This window comes from Lithobates pipiens, unplaced genomic scaffold (genome assembly GCF_037356315.1).
Source record: "Lithobates pipiens isolate NorthernLeopardFrog02 unplaced genomic scaffold, aLitPip1_a1.2 Scaffold_8, whole genome shotgun sequence".
Taxonomy (NCBI): Eukaryota; Metazoa; Chordata; class Amphibia; order Anura; family Ranidae; genus Lithobates; species Lithobates pipiens.
In genome coordinates this window covers 434,790,927-434,817,068 of record NW_027507903.1, presented here as the reverse complement: position 1 = coordinate 434,817,068, position 26,142 = coordinate 434,790,927, and the positions used below count along the sequence as shown (strand labels likewise).

At 45.4% G+C, this 26,142-nt stretch overlaps 1 protein-coding gene across 6 annotated transcripts in view; it reads right to left on the bottom strand.

Moving 5' to 3' along the window:
- The window catches only part of LOC143964536 (E3 ubiquitin-protein ligase RNF213-like), a 955,032-nt gene that overhangs the window by 692,426 nt on the left and 236,464 nt on the right, over positions 1–26,142 (bottom strand). For all 6 annotated transcript variants that reach the window (XM_077474321.1, XM_077474324.1, XM_077474323.1 and 3 more), the window contains exons 13-14: positions 23,998–24,050; positions 18,069–18,222 (exon numbers count right to left, since the gene is read on the bottom strand). In XM_077474321.1, coding sequence (XP_077330447.1) covers positions 18,069–18,222; positions 23,998–24,050 — 207 coding nt within the window. The remainder of the gene's footprint in view (positions 1–18,068; positions 18,223–23,997; positions 24,051–26,142) is intronic.

Here is a 26,142-nt window from a genome sequence, read left to right as displayed (position 1 = left end):
CTCCCAGAATGGTACACGGAGTTTCGTACACCCCCTGAAGTGAACAATCCTCGTTTCTCACCGGGACCGTCTCATGCACAGTCGCCCCACCGATCAAGCAAACACAGCAGGAATTCTGATAGGAGCAGCTTCGAGTCTCCATACCCCTCTAGAAATGCTAGGAGCCCCAGAGGGAGAGACATGAGAGGCCATTGACATGAAGATGCTACGCATAAGTTTTGACTCTGCCAGTTGTAAGTTTCTGACACACATTTACCACTAAGGTCGCCAGACTGCTTTACTTTAACAGGCGCCAAGTCAGTGCGGGACCTGTACCCGAATGCAAAATGCATCCAGTTCGCACCCTAAGCCGGGCTATCACGCCTACCTATTTTATTGCCATACCTACCTAGGTAGCTCTTCTACACTTTTTTCTGACTTTCTAGGAACCAGTCAGTGCCACATATGGACCTATGCAAAGACTGACCCCTGGGAATTGTTACCTGCTACCAACCTTGAGCCACCTCAACTAGCCGAAAAGTGAGTAACAAAAACTGACCCTCCTATTGTTTACAGGGAAAGGTTATGTGCAGTTCACCATTTGCTGAAGTAATGTGGAAGCAAAGACCTTGGTCGTTACCGCTTGCAGCCTATGGAATGGTTGACGCAAATATTCTTGCCTTCACCACCCACGATCTCTTACCACGAGTAGAACTGGCCAAGAAGGTAGGGAGAAGACACCAATACCGCTTTCCCCTTTTGCTGATTGGACGCCTTGCTGACCCTACTGGCGGTACTTTGATAGTCCCGTTTACCACTGCCTCCTTCCCTCAAAGGTTATTATGACTCTAGCATCCTGTGCAAGACACTTTAAATCTTCTAAGGTGGAGACCCTTAGTACATGTCCAGGACTGTAAATGGGCTTATTTAAATACCTACCCTGAGCCTCTACCCCTTTCTAAAGGTTCAAGGGGTATGTTATAGCATAGAGTCATCTATTGTTTGCTTTCTCATACTAGGTTAGAGGGTACTACATTCCTGCTCCTGGTCGACAGACTGGTATGTTTAAGCTATCTCTGACTTGAAATGTTTTTTTTTTTCTCTGTTTTTTGTGTTTCTCCTCTTTGGTTATTCTGCTGGCACTTTACAGTTGAACAATGTTGATAGAGTTTAAGATGCTGACAGGCAGAGTGAAAACAATTTAAATGTAATGTCATTCTCTCTTACACGATACCATATGCTATTAACCTTTACCTTAAATCAGCTTTACACTTGGTCCCAGACACCCTACTTTCAAGGGGAGAATATTCCCCATCCTGACGCTTGGGCCCCCAGGTCCCGTTGGACCTTTTCACAGGGTTACCTACTTTCTGATACACGTCGCGCTACTACATAGTGCAACTTATAATACTATATTGCTATCACACCTCCCACTATCCCCCACAGGGATACTACCTTACTCCAGAATGACACCATGACACCAGGCTGACTCGCCCCCAAGTGGTGGTAGACTAGTTCACACCTTCACATCATCCCACACGTCCCCCCCCCCCCCACCTATTTGTATTCCTTAACCACACAATCGTTTTCCTACACCTATACCATCCCTGCCCGCTTGCTCCCCACGACAGTGGCAAGTACAGTGTACACTGCTGAAATACTCCGTATCTCTGGACACCTCCCTCTCTAAGTTCTGCTTACAACATGGCATACACTTTCTTAGGGAGAGCACCTACCATCCTTTCCCATAATGTAAATGGTCTGAACGTACCCGAAAAAAGGACTAAATTATTAAGGGAACTTACAAAAACCCGACCCTTGATAGTATTTATACAGGAAACTCACTTTTTAAGGGCAACAATATCCCTAGAATCACTGACAGAACCTTTACCACAGCATATCACGCCACCAACCCCCTGACCAAAACCAAAGGAGTATCCATCCTTCTTCACAAAGACGCTCCCTTTGTACTAATGCAACAACTGACAGACCCTGAGGGACGATTTCTATTTCTCAAAGGCTCATGGGAAGGGTCGCCTATAATCTTAGCCAATGTGTACTTTCCGAACTCCTCACATACATCTTTCTGCAACAAAATTATAGAGGAACTCAAATGGTTTTCAGAAGGGTGTACCCTCCTTGGAGGAGACTTTAATGTCCCCCTCGCACCCCTCAAAGACACATCGACAGGTCACACGCAAGTCCCATATAGGACCCTCAAATGAATAAAAGCACTACTACAATCACTGACATTGGTAGATACATGGAGATCCATGCACCCCACAGGCAGGGACTTCACCTTCTTCTCCGCACCCCATAAAAAATACTCGAGAATCGGCATGATTTTCATCTCGCAAAGGGACCTTGGTAATCTACTTTCAGCGGAGATAGGCATTATAGCACTCTCTGACCATGGACCTACGGCGGTTACATTACATCTCAATACACCACACAAATCCGCATTCAATTGGAGACTGAATTCCACCCTCCTCACCGACCCAATTATAAAAGATGACATCCAAAACGCCATCAACACATACTTTAGCCACAACACTGACACTGACACAAACCCACTAAACAATTGGGAGGCACACAAATCGGTGGTAAGAGGTGAACTTATCAAATGGGGTGCTCGGAAAAAGAAAGAAAGGGAAGATGAAATTAATAAACTCTCCCAGCAAATAGCCAGCCTTGAACTACAACATAAACAATCCCAATCACTCAGACCAGAAAACCAATTAACACAATGCAGAACTTCCCTAAGGCTACTATTGGATATGAAGATTAAACGTTCTCTTTTTTTTTTAAAATAGCATTTTTTATGAATACGGAGACAAGAGTGGCAAGCAATTGGCCAAAGCCCTAAAAGATGCCATGTTGTAGAACCATATTCATGCCTTAAAAGACAAAGGGGGAACCTTAAAACACAATTCGGAAGAAATAGCGGCAATATTCCACACCTACTATTCTAAATTGTATAAACTACCAGCTCAACACAAACCATCTCACCTAACGCGCACAAAACAGGACACCATACATGATTTCCTAAAGAATAGCGGACTACCCTCCCTGACAAAAGAAGACACCAATGCACTCGAGGACCCCATAACTACCACTGAAATCTCAAATGCGATTGCAGACTTAAAAGCAGGAAAGAGTCCTGGTCCAGACGGCTTTACGTCACAGTACTATAAAACTTATACAAACTCTCTTATAAAGCCCCTCCGTTCGGCCTTTAATTTTTTAGCAAAGAACCAACATGACTCCCAATCCTTCCTTATGGCACATATAGCTGTAATCCCCAAGTCCAATAAAGAACACACGGACTGCGCAAACTTCAGACCCATCTCACTCCTTAACACAGACCTCAAACTCCTAGCTAAAATTCTAGCCAACAGATTAAAAACCCTTTTAGCAAAAATAATCGGCCCTGAACAAGTGGGATTTATGCCGGGGAGGGAGGCCCGCGACAACACCATCAAAGCCTTGAACCTAATCCATTTCGCACAGAAATCTAAAACTAAAGGCATGCTGCTTTCTACCGATGCCGAGAAGGCCTTTGATAGGGTCTCCTGGGACTACATGATGGCCACATGCGCTCATATTGGCCTAAACGGAAACATGTTGTCGTGGATCTCGGCTCTCTATCGAAACCCCCAAGCCAAAATCAAAATTAATAATATTTTTTCGGAACCTATATCCATCCATAATGGTACCCACCAAGGTTGCCCTTTATCGCCACTCCATTTTATCCTTACCCTAGAACCTCTAATCAGAACAATTAATCTAAACACTGATACCCAGGGCTTCACGCTAAAGGATAGAGAGTACAAAATTGCTGCTTATGCAGATGACCTCCTGTTCTTCCTCACCAATCCCCATATCTCGATACCCAATCTCCACAAAATATTTCAAACCTTTGGGTTTATATCCAACTTTAAAGTAAATCAGTCAAAATCCGAGGCCCTCAACCTCACCCTACCACAGGACCACCTTAAAAATGTACAAGACAATCACCCCTATAAAAGGGAACGAGGCACCCTTAAGTATTTGGGCATAAACTTAACCAGTAACATTGAATCACTATATAATGTAAACTACAAACCCTTACTTGCCACGATCAAAAAGGACTTTCTCAGATGGAACGTAAAAATGTTCTCCTGGTTTGGAAGGGCCTCAATATTAAAGATGACGGTACTTCCCAAGCTTCTGTACGTATTTAACGCTCTACCAATTAAAATTCCAGAACATTATTTCACAATATTGAGTCAAATTCAAAGACGATTTCTCTGGGCAGATAAGAAGCCTAGAATTCAATTCCGACACTTAACACTATCTAAAAGTGATGGGGTTATAGGCCTGCCGGACTTTAAAAAGTACCACCAGGCCACCCACATTACGAGAGTGATAGACTGGCACTGCCACGGACTAAATAAAGATTGGTTCCAACTAGAAAGCAATTTGGCAACGCGCAACACACTCTACCTCCCATGGTCGCTTCATTCCAGAAAGCCCAAACTTATAGACCACCCGCTAATCAAAATTACAATAAAGATCTGGCAAACACTGGTAAAGTCGCAAAAAATCGCAACAAACCCAGGCTCCCTGACACCACTCACGAATAACCCTGACTTCATTCCGGGCTTACACCATAACACGCCACAAGACTTCCTGGTATACACTTGTATGTCAGGTTCAAAAGTCAAGACATTCGACACACTAAAAGCCGAGGTGGGGGAGCTGTTTCCTGCAAGTTGGTTTTACATACAACTAAAGGACTTCCTGGTAAACAGCAAACACAAGCAACAATTCTGCCTCCCATTGACTCAGATAGAAAATATATGTTTAAAGAGATCACCAATAGCGAACACCACATCTCTTGCATACTCAGTGCTAATTCAAGCGTCACACGCTGACAAAACTAAATTCAAATCAAAGTGGGAATTAGATCTCAAAATCAGTATATCTGATGAGCAATGGAATAAGGCATGCATCCTGGAACACAAGTGCTCCTTAAACTCCAAATACCAGGAAATATCCTACAAAATTCTCACTCAATGGTATATTACACCACAAAAGCCCAGGGGATGGTCTCACTCCACCTCGGACACATGCTGGAGATGTAAAATACACATAGGCACCTCCATGCACATATGGTGGGAATGTCCAATAATACGAACCTATTGGGATGCAGTTAGAACCTGGATAAAACACATAACAGAAACTCGCCTGGAACCTGATTAATCTGGTCCCCATCAATTTAGGCCGCTACAAAAAAATCACTGACCCGACACCTACTCACTGCTGCTAAAACACTGATACCCATTCACTGGAAAACAACCAAAGCCCTGGGAATTACAGACTGGTTAAACAGAGTACAATATACTTACAAGATGGAAGAAATTGTAGCAACTAAACATGAAAACAGCACAAATTTTAACAAAACCTGGCAACCATGGCTGGCTTTCACACTTTCTCCCGAATTCCGAACACTTAATGGTTAAACTCCCCAACATCTTTTGATCCTTAACATGGTAGGAGCTAAGTCCAGACCGACAAAGATTATCTGTAACACTCTGAGTTATATACTAATGCAAAGGGCTCATCACACCCTACACCCCCCTCCCCTTGTCCCCTAACAACAACCCCCCCCCCCCATATACCCCATTCAATACTCACCACCCATCCTTATATATTGTATGCTAACTTATGTCTTCAATTGTGTAACAACCCCATACTTTAACAATAACCAAATCAGAACACAGTAGAGATGTAATTATATTCCCTATTGTTTACAGATTAACTGCAAAAATACGTGTATTCAAACACTGACTGTAAACCCGACTTTGTTTTCAATAAAACTTTTGATTGTGAAAAAAAAAAAGAAGTGAAATGGACACTAGAATTGATTCTTTCACCTTTTGTACAGACAGTAAGGTAGTACTTGGTTATATATACAACAAAACAAGACAGTTTTATGTGTACATCAGCAACAGGGTACAACGTATAAAGAGGTTCGCTCTACCAAGTCAATGGCATCACATTCCCAATGAACTCAATTCAGCTGACTTTGGGACCAGAGCCATGTCATCAACAGTTCTTCAGGACAGCTTATGGCTGTCACCTCCAAGGTTTTTGTGTGAGGACTCCTATTCACCCCCTACTAACAACACCTATGGACTAGTAGGTCCTGAAGATAAGGAAATAAGGACTGTGAAGATCTCACTCCACACTTCTGTAAATACAAAACAGAAGCTGTGGTCACAACGCTTTGAGCGTTTTTCCACCTGGTCATCTGCTGTAAGAGCTATTGCTCACCTAATTCATATTGCTTGTTGTTTTGGGAAGAGCTCTGCACCATGGTGTCATGGTTGGCACAACTGTTCTGAACGCTTAACAGCAGCAGATATTGCACTTGCAGAAAAGGTAAATTATTAATTGTGTGTAACAAGAGGTGTATCAGGAGGAATTCGGGAGAATCAGAAATGGACCAAAATTGTCTAAAAACAGTTCACTATTCAATCTAAACCCTGTAGTTGATGCCAATCAGCTGCTGAGAGTTGGTGGCCATATAGCGAAATCTGACCTATGCAGCAAAGAACAGAATCCTATAATCATACCAGGTCAACATCATGTTACTACTCTTCTGGTTCGTCACCACCATGAACAGGTGCAACACCAAGGCTGTCAGTTTACAGAAGGTGCCATCAGGTCAGCTGGCTTTTGAATTGTTGATATGAAAAGGTGTGTCTCCTCCTTGCTCTTCAGGTGCATCAAGTGCCATAATTTAAGAGGAAAGCATCAACAGCAACAAATGGCAAGTCTCCCAGCTGATCGCCTAGGTACAACTTGTGGTGGAACTGCCAATAGTAAAAGGTGGGCTGTATTGTTTACCTGTCTCATCATCAGAGCAATGCATATAGTAGTGATCGAGTCTATGGACTCTTCTTCCTTTATCTGTGCCCTACAAAGATTCTTCTCTGTCAGAGGACCAGTTAAGCAGCTGAGATCTGACTGTGGTACCAACTTTGTTGGAGCATATAAAGAGCTGTAATTGGACAATTTCCTGGCCAACAATGGATGTACTTGGTAGTTTATTCCTCCACAATCTTCACACATGGGAGGATCCTGGAAACAAATAATTGGAGTAGCACAAATAATTCTTGACTCCATGCAGACTGACAAGTCTTTACCACTCACCCATGAGACTCTGTCTACCTTTCTCGCTGAAGTGTCTTCCATAGTGAATGCAAGACCTTTAGTGCCGGTATCTTCAGATCCTGATGCTCCAGTGATCCTTACTTCAGCTTTGCTTCTTACAAGGATATCTACAGGCGTCAATGGAAGCAGGTGCAACATCTAGCCAATGTGTTTTGGCATCGCTGAAGGAATGAGTATCTTCATCAACTTTAAGTTCGTAACAATTGGCAAACATCGAAGCCTAATCTTAAAGGAGTTGTAAAGGCAGAAGGTGTTTTATATTAATGCATTCTATGCATTAAGATAAAAAACCTTCTGTGTGTAGCAGCACCCCCCAATTAGCTACCTGAGCTCCTTCTCTCTCCAGCAATATCCACGATCCCCTCAGCCATCCAGTACACTCCTCTTGATTGGCTGAGACAGAGCAGCGGCGCTATTGGCTCCCACAGCTGTCAAAGTCCATCAGCCAATCAGGGGAGAGAGGGGGTGGGGCCAGGTCAGGGTGCCATGTCTGAATGGATACACAGAGCTCTGACTCGGCTTGGGTGACCCCTGTAGCAAGCTGCTGGCTGAGGGGCACTCAAATGAGTGAGGGACTTGGAGCACCAAAGAGGGACCCAAGAAGAGGAGGATTGGGGCTGCTCTGTGCAAAACCAACTGCGCAGAGGAGGGAAGTATAACATGTTTGTCATTTAAAAAAATAAATAAAAAAATGAGCCTTTACATCCTTCTAAAAGACAAAGAAGTTTGTTGGAATGAGTGGCCTACGGGTCTTATTACCAAAGTTATGCCCAGTGATGATAACAAGGTCTGGAAAGTAGAAGTCAAGGTAACCAAGGGAGGATCGGCACGAGCCTTTACTCAACCAATTACCGAGTTGGTACTCCTTTTTCCAGGTGAGTGACTTATGCAAGGAATAGCCATGCTATTGGCATAGCAGGGAGTACATTGCTGCTAACTACAGGTTCCACTTGGAACTTTCACATTCTCTGAATATGTCATATGTTCTGCAATCCTGTGGAATTTATGTTTGTTTGCTTGTTCTATGTTTTTTAGTGCAGATTCCAGGACACTCATCAGTACTGGACTTATGGATATACATATACGTTTAAAGTTATGAAATCTAAAGATTTCTGATGGGGAGTGTTGTGCTACACTATATGATTTATTATCATTTCATCTGTATTGCACTATTTGGCTTATTATTGCTCTGTGTCTTTAACCTGTGTTCTCCTGTCTAAGCTGAACCCTTTCTCCCACCATACTTCTTTATATCCCCTCCCATTTCCTCTCTCTGCTTTATTGCTCAGTATTCCACCATGCTGTAATCATCTTTCCAGATGGCTAACAACATCAAGGTTTTTTTACCCATGAATATCCTTCATTAAACGGAAAATTCCAAAGGCTTCATCTGTCTCTGAGTTTATTCATCGAGTTAAGCTGTCTGCATTGATGCAAGGGAAAAATAGATCACCAGGTCGTGTAAGCCCTATATGTCGCTGGACAGGGATGAGCTGAACACTCCCTGGTTCGGTTCGCACCAGAACTTTCGAACGGACTGAAAATGTGTGTGAACTTTAGAACCCCATTGAAGTCTATGGGACTCGAACGTTCGAAATAAAAAGTGCTAATTTTTAATGGCTAATATGCAAGATATTGTCCTAAAAAAAGGTTTGGGGGCCTAGCTTCTGCCCCAGGGGACATGGGTCAGTGCCAAAATTGTTTTTAAAAACTGCAGTTTTTTCGGGAGCACTGATTTTAATGATGATGATTAAAGTGAAAAAAAAAGTGAAGTATTCCTTTAAATATTGTGCCTGGGGGGTGTCTATAGTATACCTGTGAAGTGCCACGTGTTTCCCGTGTTTAGAACAGTCCCTGCACAAATTGACATTTAACAGAAAAAAAGTCATTTAAAACTGCTTACGGTTTTAATGTAATATCTGGTTCCGGCAATATGGATGAGAATCATTGAGAAAAATGGCATGGGTAGCCCCCGCCCATTTCCAGCCCTTTTGGGTCTTGCACGGATATTAAGGGGAACCCCGTACCCATATTAAAAAAAGGAAAGGCGTGGGGCCCCCATGCCCTATATACTCAGAACAGTAGTATACAGGCGGTGCAAACAAGACAGAGACTGTGTAGGTTTGTTGTGTTAAGTAGAATCTGTTTGTAATTTTGAACTGGTACATTTTTAAAGTGTAGCTCCAGTCAAAAAAATAAATTTTTAAGCTTTTTGGAAAACATAGGGAAGGGTTATCACCCCTGTATAATTTTTTTTGCCATCCATCTTTTTCATCTCACTTCCTGTTGTCTCCTTACGTTTGCAAGTAGGAGACGTTTGTAAGTTGGAGGTTTGAAAGTAGGGGCCTGCCCTATATGCTCTGCAGAAGTGGGGGCCTAAGGTGTTGGCCCTTGTTAAACAGGGGCTGAAAAATTGGGCTGGTGGCATCACCCAGAACCAAAAATGTTCTTCCAAGATATCAGCGGGATCATTGAGGAGGAAGAGGATAGTCAGTCAACATAACAGGACAGTCACTCAGCATCAGCATAGGCAGTCTTGAAGGGATGTGACATTTCCCAAAAAATTATTTGGTTACATCAGCTTCAGGTGCTTGGTAGTTAGTGCTGATCCATCTTTATGAAGGTCAGTCGATCAACCGAGTCAGTGGACAGGCACACCCTGTGATCGGTTACAAAGCCACCAGCAGCACTGAAGGTGTGTTCCGAAAGAACACTGGATGTAGGACAGGCCAGTAGCTCAATTGCATACTGTGCAAGCTCTGGCCAGTGATCCATCCTTAAGACAAAGTAAGCCAGAGGATTTTCGGTGGGAAAGCTGTCCAAGTCTGACCTTGCCCCTAGGTATTCCTGCACCATGTAAATCAGACGCTGGTGATGGTTGCTGGAACCGATCATACCTTGGGGCTGCGGACTAAAAAATTGTCTGAACACATTGGTCAGATGGCCACCTTCTCCACCGCTCCTTCTGTGACTGACCGAAGCCTCAGCAACACGTTGTCCAGGACCAGAAGTTTGTAACCTCCCAGTCTCTGGAAACGCTTTGCACAGACCTTTCTGCAAGGCCTCCCGTAGATGTCTCATCCTCTGCTCTCTCTGCGATGGCAAGATAAGGTCTGCAACCTTACCCTTGTACCGAGGATCAAGGAGAGTGGCCAGCCAGTAATGGTCCCTCTTCTTGATTCGAAGAATACGAGGATCCTTCTGCAGGCTTTGCAGGATCAGGGAGCCTATGCAGCGTAGGTTAGCTGAGGCATTTGGTCCGGAGTCCTCTGGGTCACTAAGGACAACATGATATGCAGCCACCTCCTCCCAGCCACGTACAAGTCCACGGGTTTCTTGGGACTGTAAATCATCCCTAAAAGACTGCTGCTGCTGATGTTGAGTGCCAGGCTCCACCTCCATGCTGACACAATCCTCCTCCTCCTCTTCCTGTGTGATGGGTGGGACAGCAGGAACACTGTCTGGATAAAGGGGGCCTTGAGAGGCAAGGAAGTCCTCTTCCTGCCTCTGTTCTGCCTCAAGTGCCCTGTCCATTATTCCACACAGTGTATGCTCCAACAGGTGGACAAGAGGTACAGTGTCACTGATGCATGCACTATCACTGCTCACCATCCTTGTGGCCTCCTCAAACGGTAACAGGACAATGCATGCATCCTTGATCATGCTCCCCTGGTGTGGTGAGAAAAAACCGAGCTCCCCTGACCCTCTCCTGGTGCCGTAGTCACACAGGTACTCATTGATGGCCCTCTGCTGCATGTTCAGCCGCTGCAGCATGGCCAACATTGAGTTCCACCTGGTGGGCATGTCACATATAAGGCGGTTCTTGGGCAGGTTCAACTCCTTTTGGAGCTCAGCCAGCTGAGCACTGGCATTAAATGATCAGTGGAAATGCACACAGACTTTTCTGGCCTGCCTCAGGACATCCTGTAAGCCCGGGTACCTGCCCAAGAACCGCTGAACCATCAGGTTAAGGACGTGAGCCACCCAGGGCACATGGGTCAGTTGTCCCTGTAGGAGGGCAGAGAGGAGGTTGGTACTATTGTCGCAAACCACCATTCCTGGCTTAAGCTTGCATGGCGTCAACCACCTCTCGGCCTGCCCCTGCAGAACTGACAAAATATCTGCCCCAGTGTGGCTCCTGTCCCCCAAACAAACCAGCGCAAGCACGGCATGGCATCTTTTTGCCTACGTACTTGCGTAGCCCCTTGAACACCTACGGAGCACCACTGATTTCCAGGACAGAGCACTGGAAGAGGCCATGGAGGACAAAGAAAAGGAGGGGGGGAGGAGAGAGGTGTGTCACAACCAGTAGTAGCATTTTGGAGGCGTGGTGGCAGAACAACCTCCAACACTACTGCACCTTGTCCTGCATCCTTCCCAGCTGCCAGAAGAGGGACCCAATGGGCTGTGAAAGATAGGTCACGTCCCTGTCCATGCCTGCTGGACCATGAGTCAGTGGTAATATGCACCTTACCACTGACCGCCCTGTCCAGCGAGGCAAGGACATTGCCTTCCACATGACGGTAGAGAGCCGGATTCGCCTTCCGTGAGAAAAAGTGGCATTTGGGGACCTGCCACTGAGGAACCGCACATTGCACAAGCTCACAGAAGGGGGCCGAATCTACCAACTGAAAAGGCAGCAGTTGAAGTGCTCGCAATTTAGCCAAGCTAGCATTCAACCGCTGGGCATGTGGATGGCTGGGAGTGAACTTTTTTCTATGGTCTAGCAGCTGGGGCAGGGAAATTTGCCCACTACAATTGGACGTCGGTGTACTGCTAGCAGAGTGCCCGCAAGTACTTGGCTGTGACACACCTAATTCTACACCTTCATTCCTCTCAGTGCAGGTTTCAGAGAGGACTGAAGGTCTAGTGGGGTTGGAGATCCCAGCTGATGAGGAGCAAGGAGAGGTCCACTTTGTTCTTTGGTGTGGGTCTTTAAGGTACGCTTGCCAACGAGCTGCATGACAGGCCAACATATGTCTGGTCAAGCATGTGGTGCCCAAGCGGCTGAAGTTTTGGCCACACGAGATACGCTTGAGATATATGTTGCAAATAGCAGCAGTGCGATCTGATGCACTCATCTCAAAAAAGGCCCACACCAAAGAATTTTTGGAATAACGTGCAGAGGCAGCGCCCTGCACAGGGGGAGCTCTGCGATGTGATTCAGTCGGTGTGCTGCCCCTAAGCTGGCCCCTGGAGGGCATCCTGCCTCGTTGGAGATGTGCCTCCTCCTCCTCTTCTCTCCTACCAGGCACCCATGTGGAGTCAGTGACCTCATCATCCCCTCCCTCTTCATAACAAACCTGGCAGTATGCTGCAGCTGATGGAACATGACTGCCAGAATGCTGTCCTTCTTGAGCATCCCCTCTCTCAGCGCTCACGCTACTGCCTTCCTCTAGCTGGGTATCATCATCAGAGCCTTCAAAACGCTGGGCATCCTCATGGAGCATGTACCCAACACTGTGCTCAATCAGTTCGGGGGACTCCTCAGGAGGACATGGTGGGCCTAGGGAAGGAGTGACGGATGATGACATTGAGACGAGGAAAGAGGATGCATTGGCAGCTGCTTTGCTAGTACCCTGAGCCTGGGTGAGAGAGGATGAGGAAGATGAAGAGGGCTTGGTCATCAACTCTACCAAGTCTTCGGCATGATGCGGCTCAACACGTCCAGCTGCCGAAAATAAGGACAAGCATGTCCCATGGCCACGTGCTGATGACGATGCACCACGTCCATGACCAGAACTGTTGTCTCTAGACACAGAGCCTGCTTGCCCTCTTTTATTGGCTCGTGACTATCTGCCGCTCCTTGGTGGCCTTCCAGACATAGTAATGGCCTGCAGGGAGTTAAACCAGCAATTGGGTAGTGTATATTGTGCTGGAGGCACACAACACCCACTAACTCCTGCAGATGCCTGTATGATAGAACACCAGCAATAAAGGGTAGATACAGGTGTATACTGTGCTGGAGGCACACAACACCCACTAACTCCTGCAGATGGCTGTATTATAGAACAACAGCAATAAAGGGTAGATACAGGTGTATACTGTGCTGTGCTGGAGGCACACAACACCCACTAACTCCTGCAGATGCCTTTATTATAGAACACCAGCAATAAAGGGTAGATACAGATGTATACTGTGCTGTGCTGGAGGCACACAACACCCACTAACTCCTGCAGATGCCTTTATTATAGAACACCAGCAATAAAGGGTAGATACAGGTGTATACTGTGCTGTGCTGGAGGCACGCAACACCCACTAACTACTGCAGATGGCTGTATTGGAGAACAACAGCAATAAACGGTAGATACAGGTGTATACTGCGCTGGAGGCACACAACACCCACTAACTCCTGCAGATGCCTGAGAAAAGAACAAGCTGTCCCTGCCTATCCTTCTCCCCCTGCACGCCGGAACACACTACACAAGGCCGCCGCGCTGGCAGCCTTATATAGTGTGGGGCGTGTACTAAACCCCCTGAGCTATAATTGGCCACAAGCATCCTGCCTGTGGCCAATTATGGCTCTCCTCGCTGCCGGCACTGTGATTGGCCAAGCATGCAGGGTCACAGTGCATGCTTGGCCAATCATGAGCCAACAATGCACTGCCAAGGCGCAGTGCATTTTGGGCCGTGAGCGCCACGCGAATTTGGTGCCCATAACGGCCCATAACGTTCGGTATTCGCCGAACGTGCGAACAGCCGATGTTCGAGTCGAACATGCGTTCGACTTGAACATCAAGCTCATCTCTATCACTGGAGATAAATTTTATGGCCTTGTAGTTGAGTCAGAACAGCCTCTACATTTGTACTCGTTCCTGGCATTTTAGGACCTCTAAATACATATACGCATATGGCCATTATTAGAAGTAATGTTCATTTTTAACCAATTCCTCCATTCACATTGATCGATGTGGATAAATAAATCTCTGTCAGAAAAAAGTGATAAAAGTATTTGCCGAGCATAGGATCTATCACATGCTGACCCTCCCATGCCCCTAATGTTGGGCACATATTTTTTTATAGATCAGTGCTGCAGCTGATTGGCATTCATGCAAAGCAAACAACAACAGCTAACAATAACACACAGTAACGATATAACATTAACTAAAAAACAACTTTTTTTTTTTTACTTTTATGTTTTTTGTAACTTAACTTTTTATAACCATAACATTTCCAGACTTTGATTTTAGGGTTTCTCAAATGCGATAGACAGTTTCCTGACTATCAAACATCTTTAGAGACCCTTCCTGTACAGAATTGTGTGCCGTGAGGTACCCTAAACTAATAGTCCACTAGCGTGTGTTAGCAACGGAAGCTGTCTTTGATTCAGAGGCCAGGACAGTTGGGACAAAAAAAAATGAGTGTCATGCCACATTCGGAGTTTACTACAGACACAACATCTTTTTTTGGGTGACTTTTGTGTTGGGTACCTAGGAGGACATCTGGAAATTGCCTGTCATGCAGCCAGCTAACTGCATCTGGATTTGGCCTTTGGGCCACAGCGCCTTCTGGACTCAAAGGGGCAGTAATGATCACTTCCTGAAATTTTAGGAAGGATACAGTAGTTCCATTAGCTTTATAAATAACAGCAGCATTGTATATAGTCAATTGAAATAAATATATAGACACTTATGGTATCAGTGTCTAGCTCTGCAGGCAGCTAAATACAGCTTCATCATTTGGCTGTTGAAGTCTACACCTCCCATATTTATAGTCATCGATACAGAGAGGCTTTTCAACAACATCAACACTGTGTGAATTTGGGCCATCGATGGATACTACATTAGTAGTTTTCTTCCCCTTTCTAGGTGGGGTGTTAACAAGCTGTTGGGGGAAGCCCCTGCAATTAGGTCACACTGTGCCACAGCAGCCAATTTCTTTAATGAACAAATGTCTACAAAATGCCCCGCTTGCATAAAAGTTTTAAACATACAAATAGTACCCCTTACAGAACAAGGGTGACAACAAGTCCCATACTATGTTGCCATTGCTCCCAATGTAGTATGCGCATCCAGGGGAGTCCACTTGACTGTCTTTTACCTCATAAATTCTAAAGTGGTATGTATAGCCTGTGGCCCTCTAACAGAACTTATACATTTTTATCCCATATCTGGCATGCTAGCTGGGTAGATATTGCTTTATTGCAAACCTGCCATTAAAATGTATAAGGAACTCATATCTGCAAATTTTTGGGTGAGGTTATTTATGAGGGGTCAAATTTTGGGGAGTCAGTCATAGTCAAGGTCACTCTGAGGACGACAGAGGTTATGGTCACTGAAATGCATAAAATGCATTATTGTCTCATATCTTTTCCTGACCATTGCAGCAAAGAGCACTGGCATATGATGAGGTCGGCGGACCAATAAGACAGCAATTCATTCTTTTTTTTAAATTCAGAAACCGCAATAGGTTTCCACTCGAATGGCGTGGCAAGGTATAAATTTGGGTTTGAGGCAATGTACTGATGAGCATAAAGATTGCATTCAGATATGCGCAATTAATTTCAGTTCAAATCTAAATTCGGATAAATGCTTGTTTATTCAGAGATTCAGATGTATCTGAATCTCCGAATGACAATAGTAACAAATTTCGTTGAAATTTATTAAGTTTAAATTAGTTTATTCGTTTTTGAATGAATTACAGATTTTTGGAACAATTCATATTGGGATCAATCGCAAAAATGTAATTCTGTGTGAAGAATTGCCGGTTGTTAAGGAGCAGCCCGGGAAGCCGCTGCTGCATCCTTAACCACTTGCTTACTGGGCACTTAAACCCCCCTCAGTCCCAGACCAATTTTCAGCTATCAGCGCTGATGCACTTTGAATGACAATTGCGCGGGCATACAACACTGTACCCAAATGAAATTTTTATCATTTTTTTCCCACAAATAGAGCTTTCTTTTGGTGGTATTTAGTTACAGCTCGGAGTTTTATTTTTTGCTAAACAAACAAAAAAAGATGCAAAAAAAAAAAAAATCATGTTTTAATAGTTTGTTATAAAATTTTGCAAACGGGTCATTTTTCTCCTTCATTGAAGTGCGCTGATTAGGCGGCACTGATAGGCTGCACTGGTGGGCACTGATGGGCTGCATTGGTGGGCACTGATAGGCTGCACTGGTGGGCACTTATAGGCTGCACTGGTGGGCACTGATAGGCATAGTTAAGGCGGCACTAATAGGCACAGATAAGGCGGCACCGATGGGCACAGATAAGGCGGCACTGATGGGCAAAGATGGGTACAGATAAGATGGCACGGATGGGTGGCACGGATGGGTACGGATGGGCATCACTGATAGATAGGACTGATGGGCACTGATAGGTGGCACTGATAGGTGGCTCTGATAGGTGGCACTGCTGGGCACTGATGGGCGGCACTGCTGGGCACTGATGGGCGGCACTGGGGTGCAGCACCTTTGAGGCAGATTGTGGGCACTGCTGGGTGGCAATGTGGGTGGCACTGTGGGTGGCACTGCTGGGTGGCACTGTGGGCACTGCTGGGTGGCACTGTGGGCACTGCTGGGTGGCACTGACGGGGGGCACTTACTTTTATTTTATTTTTGAAAATGTATGTTTATTGAAGATTTTTCTGCACTTACTTTTATTAAGTGGGGCACTGCAGGGGGCAGGTGGGCACTGTCAGGGGGCAGGTGGTCGCTAGTAGGGCTGGCCGTGATCGGGACTGATGTCCCGATCACGGCCGCCGGTGATCGGCTTTTTTTTTTTCTCCTCGCGCTGTCAGCGCGAGGAGGAATAATAGCCGATTACCAGCTCCGTTATATCACATGATCAGCTGTCATTGGCTGACAGCTGATCACGTGATAAGGGGTCGGGATCGCCCCTTGCACGGATCGGTGATCAGGCGAGTCTCATGGACTCGCCGATCACAGAGCGCGCCGCACGCGCCCCTCAGGGGGCACGCAGGGCGCTCGTACAGGGGACAACGTCAATAGACGTAGTCCCGGAAAAGGAGATCCGCGCTGTAGCCGTCAATTGACTATAGCGCGGATCTCAAGTGGTTAACAACCAATGACTCATCAGCTGATAGCTGGATGCTAAACAAAAGAATGTCTGCAATGAAACATTCTGAAAAAAAACTGTGTGGGGGTCCCTCCATCCATACCAGGCCCATCGGTTCTTCTATGGATTTCATGGGGAACCCCATGCCAAATTAATTTTTTTTAAATGGCGTGGGGTCCTCCCAAAATCCAAACCAAACCCTTATATGAGCATGCAACCCGCAGTCCAAGAAAAGGAGGGGGTTCATGCAACCCTGGCCCAATGGTTGTGGGGGTGTGGGAGGTGACTTATCAGAATCTGGAAGCCCCCTTTAACAAATGGCCCCCAGATCCTGGCCCCCATGTGAATGAGTATGGGGTACATAGTACTCATAGTACTCATTCACCAAAAAAAAAAAAAAAAGTTTATAAAAACACGTTTTTGACAAGTCCTATTTAAAAAAAAAACATCAACCCGAATGAAAAACAAAAAACACGGATGTTCCCGTCCATGGACACAGCCGAATGACGTCATCGGGTAACCCCGCCCCATGTTTAACTGTCAATGTTATTAACTGTCTGCCGCTCCTTGGTGGCCTTCCAGACATAGTAATGGCCTGCAGGGAGTTAAACCAGCAATTGGGTAGTGTATATTGTGCTGGAGGCACCCTGGTTCTATACCTCCAATATTTTGCTTCATAATAAAGATAATTGAGTGAAACAAGTGAGACCTTTGTACTTTGTACTTTTTACAGCAAGTGGGAAGAGAAAATTCAAGTGTGGGGAACTTTGTGCTTGAGTACATATGGGATAGATGTCTTGGGTTGATATGACTATAAATATATAATTACGGTAATTTAAAGTTCAAACTCACCAATGAACCCGAAAGATATAACAGCATTAAGATAATTTTAGCAGACAGAACTGGAAGCTGATAGCATGCCTGCAAGGAAGGGCTGCTGCAGATTCTGTTATGCAGTGCAAGGCTGATTTTGCAACATGCATGAAATTCTTGCTCACTAGGAATCCTGTCAAAGATAAAAAAAAAAAAAAGATACATTTATATCTATATCAATAAAGTTAGATATTTGTCCTGTATGCAACTATGCTTTGTGTCCTATTTTCTTCTATTCTAGCATTCATACTCACCACTAGGCCATGTTTATATGGGTTGGCTGCAAGAGGTTTGCATGTTTAAAGCAGAAGTAAAGTTCCGCTGTCATTTATAGAGCCCTGGCTACTCTCATTGAGGATGGCCCTGAAGGCTGCTGGGAGCCTGTAAAATCACACTGAGACACAGAGCTTCTGGATCTTTGCCTTCAGAGGGTAAGCCCAGCCTGGAGCGCTTGTTGCCCTCCAGGGCAACGCTGTACTTGCTGTTTGTGAGGCCTCAGGTGGAAGACTTGAGGGCCTGGATGCTGGAGCTACAGAGAGCTGGCTGAGCGGCTGTCATCTGAAGATCTAGTCGGGTATTACAGGAGAACTTTGTCACATGTATGTTGGAAAGAGACAAACAACTTTGCTAGGACATTCGTGAGTACAGAGTGCTGTGAGTGATCTTAGTGACTTTGGGCTCCTGCCACCCCTCTTGTGTTAGATAGTCAACTGTGTGTTTGACCAAAGGCGACATCAGCTGGTGTGCTGAAGAGCTCAATCTATCTACTTCTTTGTGAAGGGAGTCTGCTCTGGTTACTCTAAAGAAAGAAGTCTGCTTTTAACTGCTTCTACTTCAAGCCAAGTCCACAAATTGCTATTGCAAGGACTTCTACTTCAGTTTTTTAGAAAGGAGTTTATGGTTCAGAGGCCTGTACATAGTTTTCATCTTTGGAGTATCCCGTTCAATTCCCTTAGCCCTATCCCAGTTACTCCAAAAATAAAAACAAAAAAAGAACACCCCTAGACTGGTTTTTGAGGAAAACAGTGGCTGATGTGTGTGCCTGGCTGTAGGGCAATTTATTGGGAAAGGGACCTGGGCAATCTCCAGTGACTGCTTTGGGGGTAGCACTACATAAATAGTTCCCTTTAGTTTTGCTTTAAGCGGGATTCTCAATTACTGTGCAACATGACTCAGGTGAAAGAGATATTTTAGCGTCTCTCTTATTTCACTGGTACACAGAGATGCACCTGACTGATATCTGACTGGGGTGCTTTTTATATGGTCCAGGAAAACATGATCCAGAAGATCCCTATAGTATCCCTATCCCTGAACTAAACCTAACTGTGCCTGAAAAGACAGGATCCTCTCCCATGCTGCTGATGTGCCCAATGGCCTTAGTAGGGTATATATACCCCCTGGGTGCAAGATGGCCACTAAAATCCCCAGATAACTTGTCTCCAATCAAGACATAAGGCTTCCCCAAGATGGTTGCCGGGAGTCCTGTACATAGAGCATACTAGTCCTCTGCTTTGACAGGCTTCTTTAGCAGCAGAAGTAAGCAATAGCAGTCACAATTAACTTCCAAAATAAGCGAGTAAGCGATCTTATGATCACTGTACCACCCCTCTGCCCTTCTAACCTTATAGCAATGCAACACCTCTAGTATCCAACCTTGCGACCTGGAGGCTGCATGTGGTCATTTGTCATTTTTTGTGCTGGAGTCTGTGATTTCCTGATGTAGCACCTAACTAGTTAGACTGCTAGGTAAATTTAGTTTTTCACCCCTTTTTGTAGTGAAGGGGGCAGTGTTCATTTTCTTTTGTCTGTTCAGGGCTTTACAGACTGGGAGTTGGATTGCTTCCCCCTGCCCCATTAGAAAGTTTCTAAATGTTAAGGAAATCCATCTTTAGAAAGATTATATTGTTCCATTTGGAGGTGTCAAGCGGAAGTTGGCAGCTGTCCTGGGGATTTGTGAGTAGTATGCTTGCGCTGACTCCTGGTCTGAGAGGGCTCTCATAGGGTCTCAGATACTGGCCATTCCCTTGTCTTCAGCAAGATTCTGATAGGTGAGCTTAGAGAAGAGTGCCTTCCTGTATTCTGCAGTGTTCCTGAGATTTCACTGGATAAAAATAGCATTGCTGTTGGGCAAGTTGCCAAAGAGACTTGCCTCATGGTCTTCAGCACATAGCCATAGTGCTTAAAGCGGAGTTCCACCCAAAAATGGAACTTCTGCTTTTCGGAACCCCCCCCCCCCCTTTCAGGGGGGAAGGGGGAGCAAATGCCTGTCTAATCCAGGTATTTGCTCCCACTTCCAGGCATAGATAGCCGCAGTATCTGCGGATATCAACACCATGTCTGGCGCCTCCTCCGTCCCCCCTGCTGTCTTCTGGGAGACACACAGGTCCCAGAAGGCAGCAGGGACCAGTGGGATCGAGCAGCGCTACTGGAGCATGTGCAGTAGGGAACCAGGCTATGAAGCCGCAAGGCTTGCGTCACTGATAGTGACAGCTCTTTGGATCTCATATTGAGAGTTGACAGCAACAGATTCTAAATGCAAATAGCACACTTGAAATGAACTCTGGTCCTTGTATCTGCTCCTTGTAAATGGGATAATGAGGGAATAACACACACCTGACCAAGGAACAGCTGAGCAGCCAATTGTCCCATTACTTTTGGTCCTTTAAAGAGTGGGAGGCACATATACAAACTGTTGTAATTCCTACACTGTGGATGTAAATACCCTGAAATTAAAGCTGAAAGTCTGCAGTTAAAGCACATCTTGTTTGTTCATTTCAAATCCATTGTGTGGTGTAGATCCAAAAAGATTAGAATTGTGTCGATGTCCCAATGAACCTGACTGTGTGTGTGTATATATATATATATATATATATATATATATATATATATATATATATATATATATATATATATATGTATATAGTAATTGAGGGACAGTCTGAGTGGTCAATATGGCATTAGTTTTAAAATCTCCCCTCTCTCTGGCTGCTCCCTTCTCCATGCTCAGGGTGCTCAGCTGTCAGATAATTGTCAGCAATCATTGATCCTCCAGTGGCTTACCTGGTTATCATTACCTGCTCATCAGTCCTGCCTATAGCCAGCCCCTTCTGGATATTTTTTTTTTTAATGCAAGAAAACTTTTATTTCTGGTAATTAGGAGAACCGAAAAAACAGAGCAGTGTGTGTAGAGCAGTGTGTGTACATAATACTTAGGATCCGAGATACAGCATATACAGTATGGTAGGTAGTAATAACTTCAAGTACATCATATGATGTGTCTGTACATGTTATACATATTACATCACATTTCATCAGTTTTCAGGTGGGTCTTTGGGGCATCTGTCCTTGACTACTGCAGGTGTACGAGTTCAATCCATGAAAATGTAGCAGTGCCAAAACTGTATACTTGCATTACACTAGAGGTCCCCCCTCCAACACTAATAGACAGGGTCAGTCATCCTCAAAGCCCATCGCTGTTGATGGCGATTCCAACCAGCGATCCCAAATTTTGTGATATTTTGCTGGGCACCCCCTATGTTTATAAAAAACACTTTTGTAGGGTAGAGATTGGTTAATCGTAACGACCCACTCCCGAAATGTCGGCGAATTGGTTCGCATCCACTTCCTGTAGTTTGGCTACTAACAAGGTTTCCTGCATAAATGAATGGAGGGATTTGTTCTGCTCACCATCTGGGAGGATTCCTACTAGGCATTGCTTGGGGCAAAATATTAGTGGGGAGCCCATGTCATCATGAAGTAACTTCACCAGCTGCTCCCAATATGGCTGGACAGTCGGGCAAGACCAAAGCAGATGATAGAAGGAGCTATCCTGATCCTTACATCTTGGACACCTGGGGTCCCATTGTGGGTTGTATCTCGCTATATGGGCTGGAGTCAAATATGATCGATGGAGTATATATAGGTGGGTGAGTCTATCAGCCAGTCTGGGAGAGACCAGCTTGCCGATCGACAAGGCTTCAGTCCATTCGTTCTCTCCCAGCTCCCCCACATCCATCTCCCATCTCCCCCTCAGCCTTTCGGATAGTTTCACAGTCGCGGGCAGATTAAGATCCTGATAACAGATAGATGTCAACTTTTTGGGGTCTTCCCCAGTCAGCACATCAACCAGCTGAATGGGTTGAAGATCAGGCACAGCACCCCCAAATTGGGTCTGCAGTGCGTGTCGGAGCTAGAGGAAGCGAAACACATTGTATTTTGCAATTCAAAGGCCATCTTAAGCGCCTGAAACTATTTAACTCCCGTGCGGTCCCTAACCTGATGAAGGTATATTACCCCCCGAGTAACCCAGGGGTCCGTGCCTTTCTGGATATTTAAACCGTTTACTTCATTCCTTTCCTTCCTTCACCTTGGTCAAACATATCTGGAGATTCTTTTTCTGTGTTTGTGGCTGTGTTTCTGTTGAAGACTTTTCCCGGGCTGATGTCCCTGCTGGTTCCTTATCCTGTTTTGCTGCTTTTGACTATGCTGATCTTTGGCTTCCTGATTAATTAGCTTGTCTGACTATCCACTTTGGCTTCCGATTTCAGGTTATGTTTTGACTTGTTTACTGTTCTATACCATTTTTACCATTATATTAAAAGGTGTGATTTTTACTGCATTTTGTGTCTCCATCTGATTCATTGTTCCTGACATCAGCAGACTCTTGCACAGGTTTGTTGCCAACTGTTTTGGCCAGGCAGCAGCTTATGGGAACCATGATCCACAAAAGGCTCACTTCTATACTGACCGATTCCCATACAACATTTTTAAAAACTTGGGACCCATGGCTATCCTACAATGATCTACAATGATGCTGAGCCATGGTCTGACCTGCTTAGGAACCTCCCCCTGTCCCCTCTTTCTTACCCAAGCAAACCCCTTTTTCCTACCTCTTCCCCTCTCTTTACTGCTCTCGGATGCCTTCAGGCATATACGTTCAATTCTTTCTTTCCTTTCCTCTCACTCTAGCTCTCTCCTGGGCTAGAACCACCTTCCTTCTTTTCACCTAGTCAAGGTGATTATCTCTGTCAACTGCCCATGTCTATTTGCCCAGCCCTCTGTGAATCCGATCCCAAGGCCTGTTTGTGATTTTGTGCAATTGGTTATGCTACTGTATGTACCATTTCCTTCTTTTAATGGCAATGTTTCCATATATTAGCCTTGGATATTTTTTCCTTCTACTCATTGTGTTTTCTATGTACATGATGATACACTTCTGTTGTAAAACTTGAAAAATCTCTTATCAAGGGGTTTGTATTCAGTTTAAATTACTTGAACTGTACCTGGACTCAACCTCCAGGGTAAGTTACATACTCCAGCATGAGGCTGCTTAGTTTTGCCCCCTCCCCCCTTTTTGTTATTTTTTTTTTTGGGGGGGGGTAGTATATATATGTTTATTACAATTGCGATTTTTTAACATCTATGCTTTTGAGCTCCCGTTCTTGGCTTGTGGTGTCATCTAGGGTCTAGGATCCAGGGTGAGGCCAGAAGAGTCCTGAAGAAGCAGGTGGTCCCAGGAAAACCGTAGGCTAAGGTCCTCAATGTGATTATGTATGTACCCTTGGTTGTAATAGGTATGTGTCTTGGGTGTGCTTAGTGTGTATTCTAATATTGCAGACATAATTAACGTCCCAAACAATTTTTGAGATTTTGGGTATGTAATGCCAGACAAATGTGTTTGAAAGCCAGATGGGCAAATGGTCATAAAATGGTAAATTAACCAACAAATCTTTTATAAATAAATCCCTGTATGGCTGTATGCACTGATTCAGAAACAAAATTCCAACATTCTGCACATGTGATTGACAGATTCCTACAATATTTCCAGAAAACAATTTTCATTTTTTTTTTCATAAAATAAGTAATAATATAAGTAAAACTTGAATTTGTTGTTATGGAATGTACTTACTTTTCCTGACGTTCTATGATTTGTAGCGATTCCTTTAAAATATCTTCGATATTCTGTAAATACAAATTAGGATTTGGGTATACACATAAGTTTTGCAGTCTGTGGTTGACACACTTTGAAGAAAAGAACACACAGAAAAACATACACAAAGCAACATAAATACCTTTGTTTCTTTTGAAATCTTTATAATGTCAGCACATTAATAGTGCACAAAAATAGTATAACTAAAGGCATTTATTTTAGATTGAGAGGGATTAGAGCACCTGTCTGTTTTTTTATTGCTGTTTGTGCCCCTGAGATCTGCCCTCTGTATTTATCCTGTTTACTATTATCACCAAATGTAAAAATGAAAGAAAATCCCAGATTTTGGATAGTCACCACCAGTAGCGAAGCTAGACATTTTTTCACCCCGGGGCAAAGAATCAGTTCGGCATCCCCCTCCCCGTAACTGGACAAGATTAAGCAGGAAAGTGAGAAACTCCCAGGCCATAGCTATTGAGTCAGCACTCTGTCCCCTCCCCCATGCTCTTCTGGTCCCCCCCGCTCCACTGGTCCCCCTTCTCTGTTCCACCACATGCTCCTCTGGTCTCCCCTGCTCCTCTATTCCCCCCCCCATGCTCCTCAGGTCCCCACATGCTCCTCTGGTCATCCCCATGCTCCTCTGATCCAACACATGTGCCTCTGGTCCCCAGTGCTCCTCTATTCTCCCACATGCTCTTCTGGTCCCCCACATGCTCTTCTGGTCCCCCACATGCTCCTCTGGTCCCCCACATGCTCCTCTGGTCCCCCACATACCTCCTGATCCCCCCACATGCTCCGTTGACCTCCCCATGCTCCTCTGATCCCCCCACCATCCTCCTCCATTGATCCCCCACATGCTCCTTTGATCCCCCCACCATGCTCTTCTGGTCCCCCCACCATGCTCTTCTGGTCCCCCCACCATGCTCCTCTGATCCTCCCTGTGCTCATATATTCCCCCACATGCTCCTCTGGTCCCCCACATGCTCCTTTTACCCCCCCACCATGCTCCTCTGGTCCCCCCACCATGCTCTTTTGGTGACCAACATATTCCTCTGATCTGCCCACCATGCTCCTCTGGTCCCCCAACCATGCTCCTCTGGTCCCCCACATGCGCCTCTGTTCCCCCACAAACTCCTCTTGTCCCCCTGTGATCCTCTATTCACCCACATGCTCCTCTGATTCCCCCACATGCTTCTCTAGTCCCCGTGCTCCTTTATCCCCCCATGCTCCTCTGGTCGTCCACATGCTCCTCTGGTCCCCCAAATGCTCCTCTGGTCCCCCATTCTACTCTATTCCCCCATGATCCTCGGAGCCCCTGTGGTCCCTCCTGTGCTCCTCTGGTATCCCCCCCGCTCTGTGCTTCTCTTGTTCCCCCTTCTCTGGTCCCCCCGCAGCGTGCACCTCCTCTCCCTCCCTGGATAGCTGTGCATAATGTATGCGGACGGGCTGAATAAAGACATGATCCTCAGCATGGAGAAGCTCATCATATGATCCAGAAGACAGGTAACAACACACAGTTGTAACATAAGCTTCCTTAGCACTCGTTCTCCTGCTCTTTCCCTCCCCCGCTTTCCATCCTGTCTGCAGCCGAGTAGAATCTAGATGAAGGGCGGAGGAAGGGAAGAACAGGAGAATGAGTGCCGAGGAAGCTTATGTTACAACTGTGTGTCGCTGTCTGTCTTTCAGATCATGCGATAAGCTTCTTCACACTGGGGATCATGTCTTAATACAGCCCGTCCACATGCTGTACAGCTATATCCAGGGAGAGGAGGTGAGTGCTGCGGGGGGACCAGAGAGGTGAGGGGAGCGATTTGGCGGTCCACTAGCAGGAGGTAGAGGTGTAGAAGGCAGCAGTATAGGTACCAGGCATGTGTCCCCCCCCCCCCCCCCCTAGTTTCGGCCCTGGTCAACACAGCAAGAATTAAGAGGAACTCTTCTGATGGGCACACTGGTTCTAGAGACCTTGGTGACAATTAGGGATTCCCTCACTTTGTACAGATTTCCTCTCACTTCCTGCTTTGACTATGGGACAGAAAGGGAAAGAAAGCCTCCCTAATAGGACACAGATGGCAAAAAACTGACAGGGCTTATAATACACCCTTACTCTATCCAAAATAAGAACAA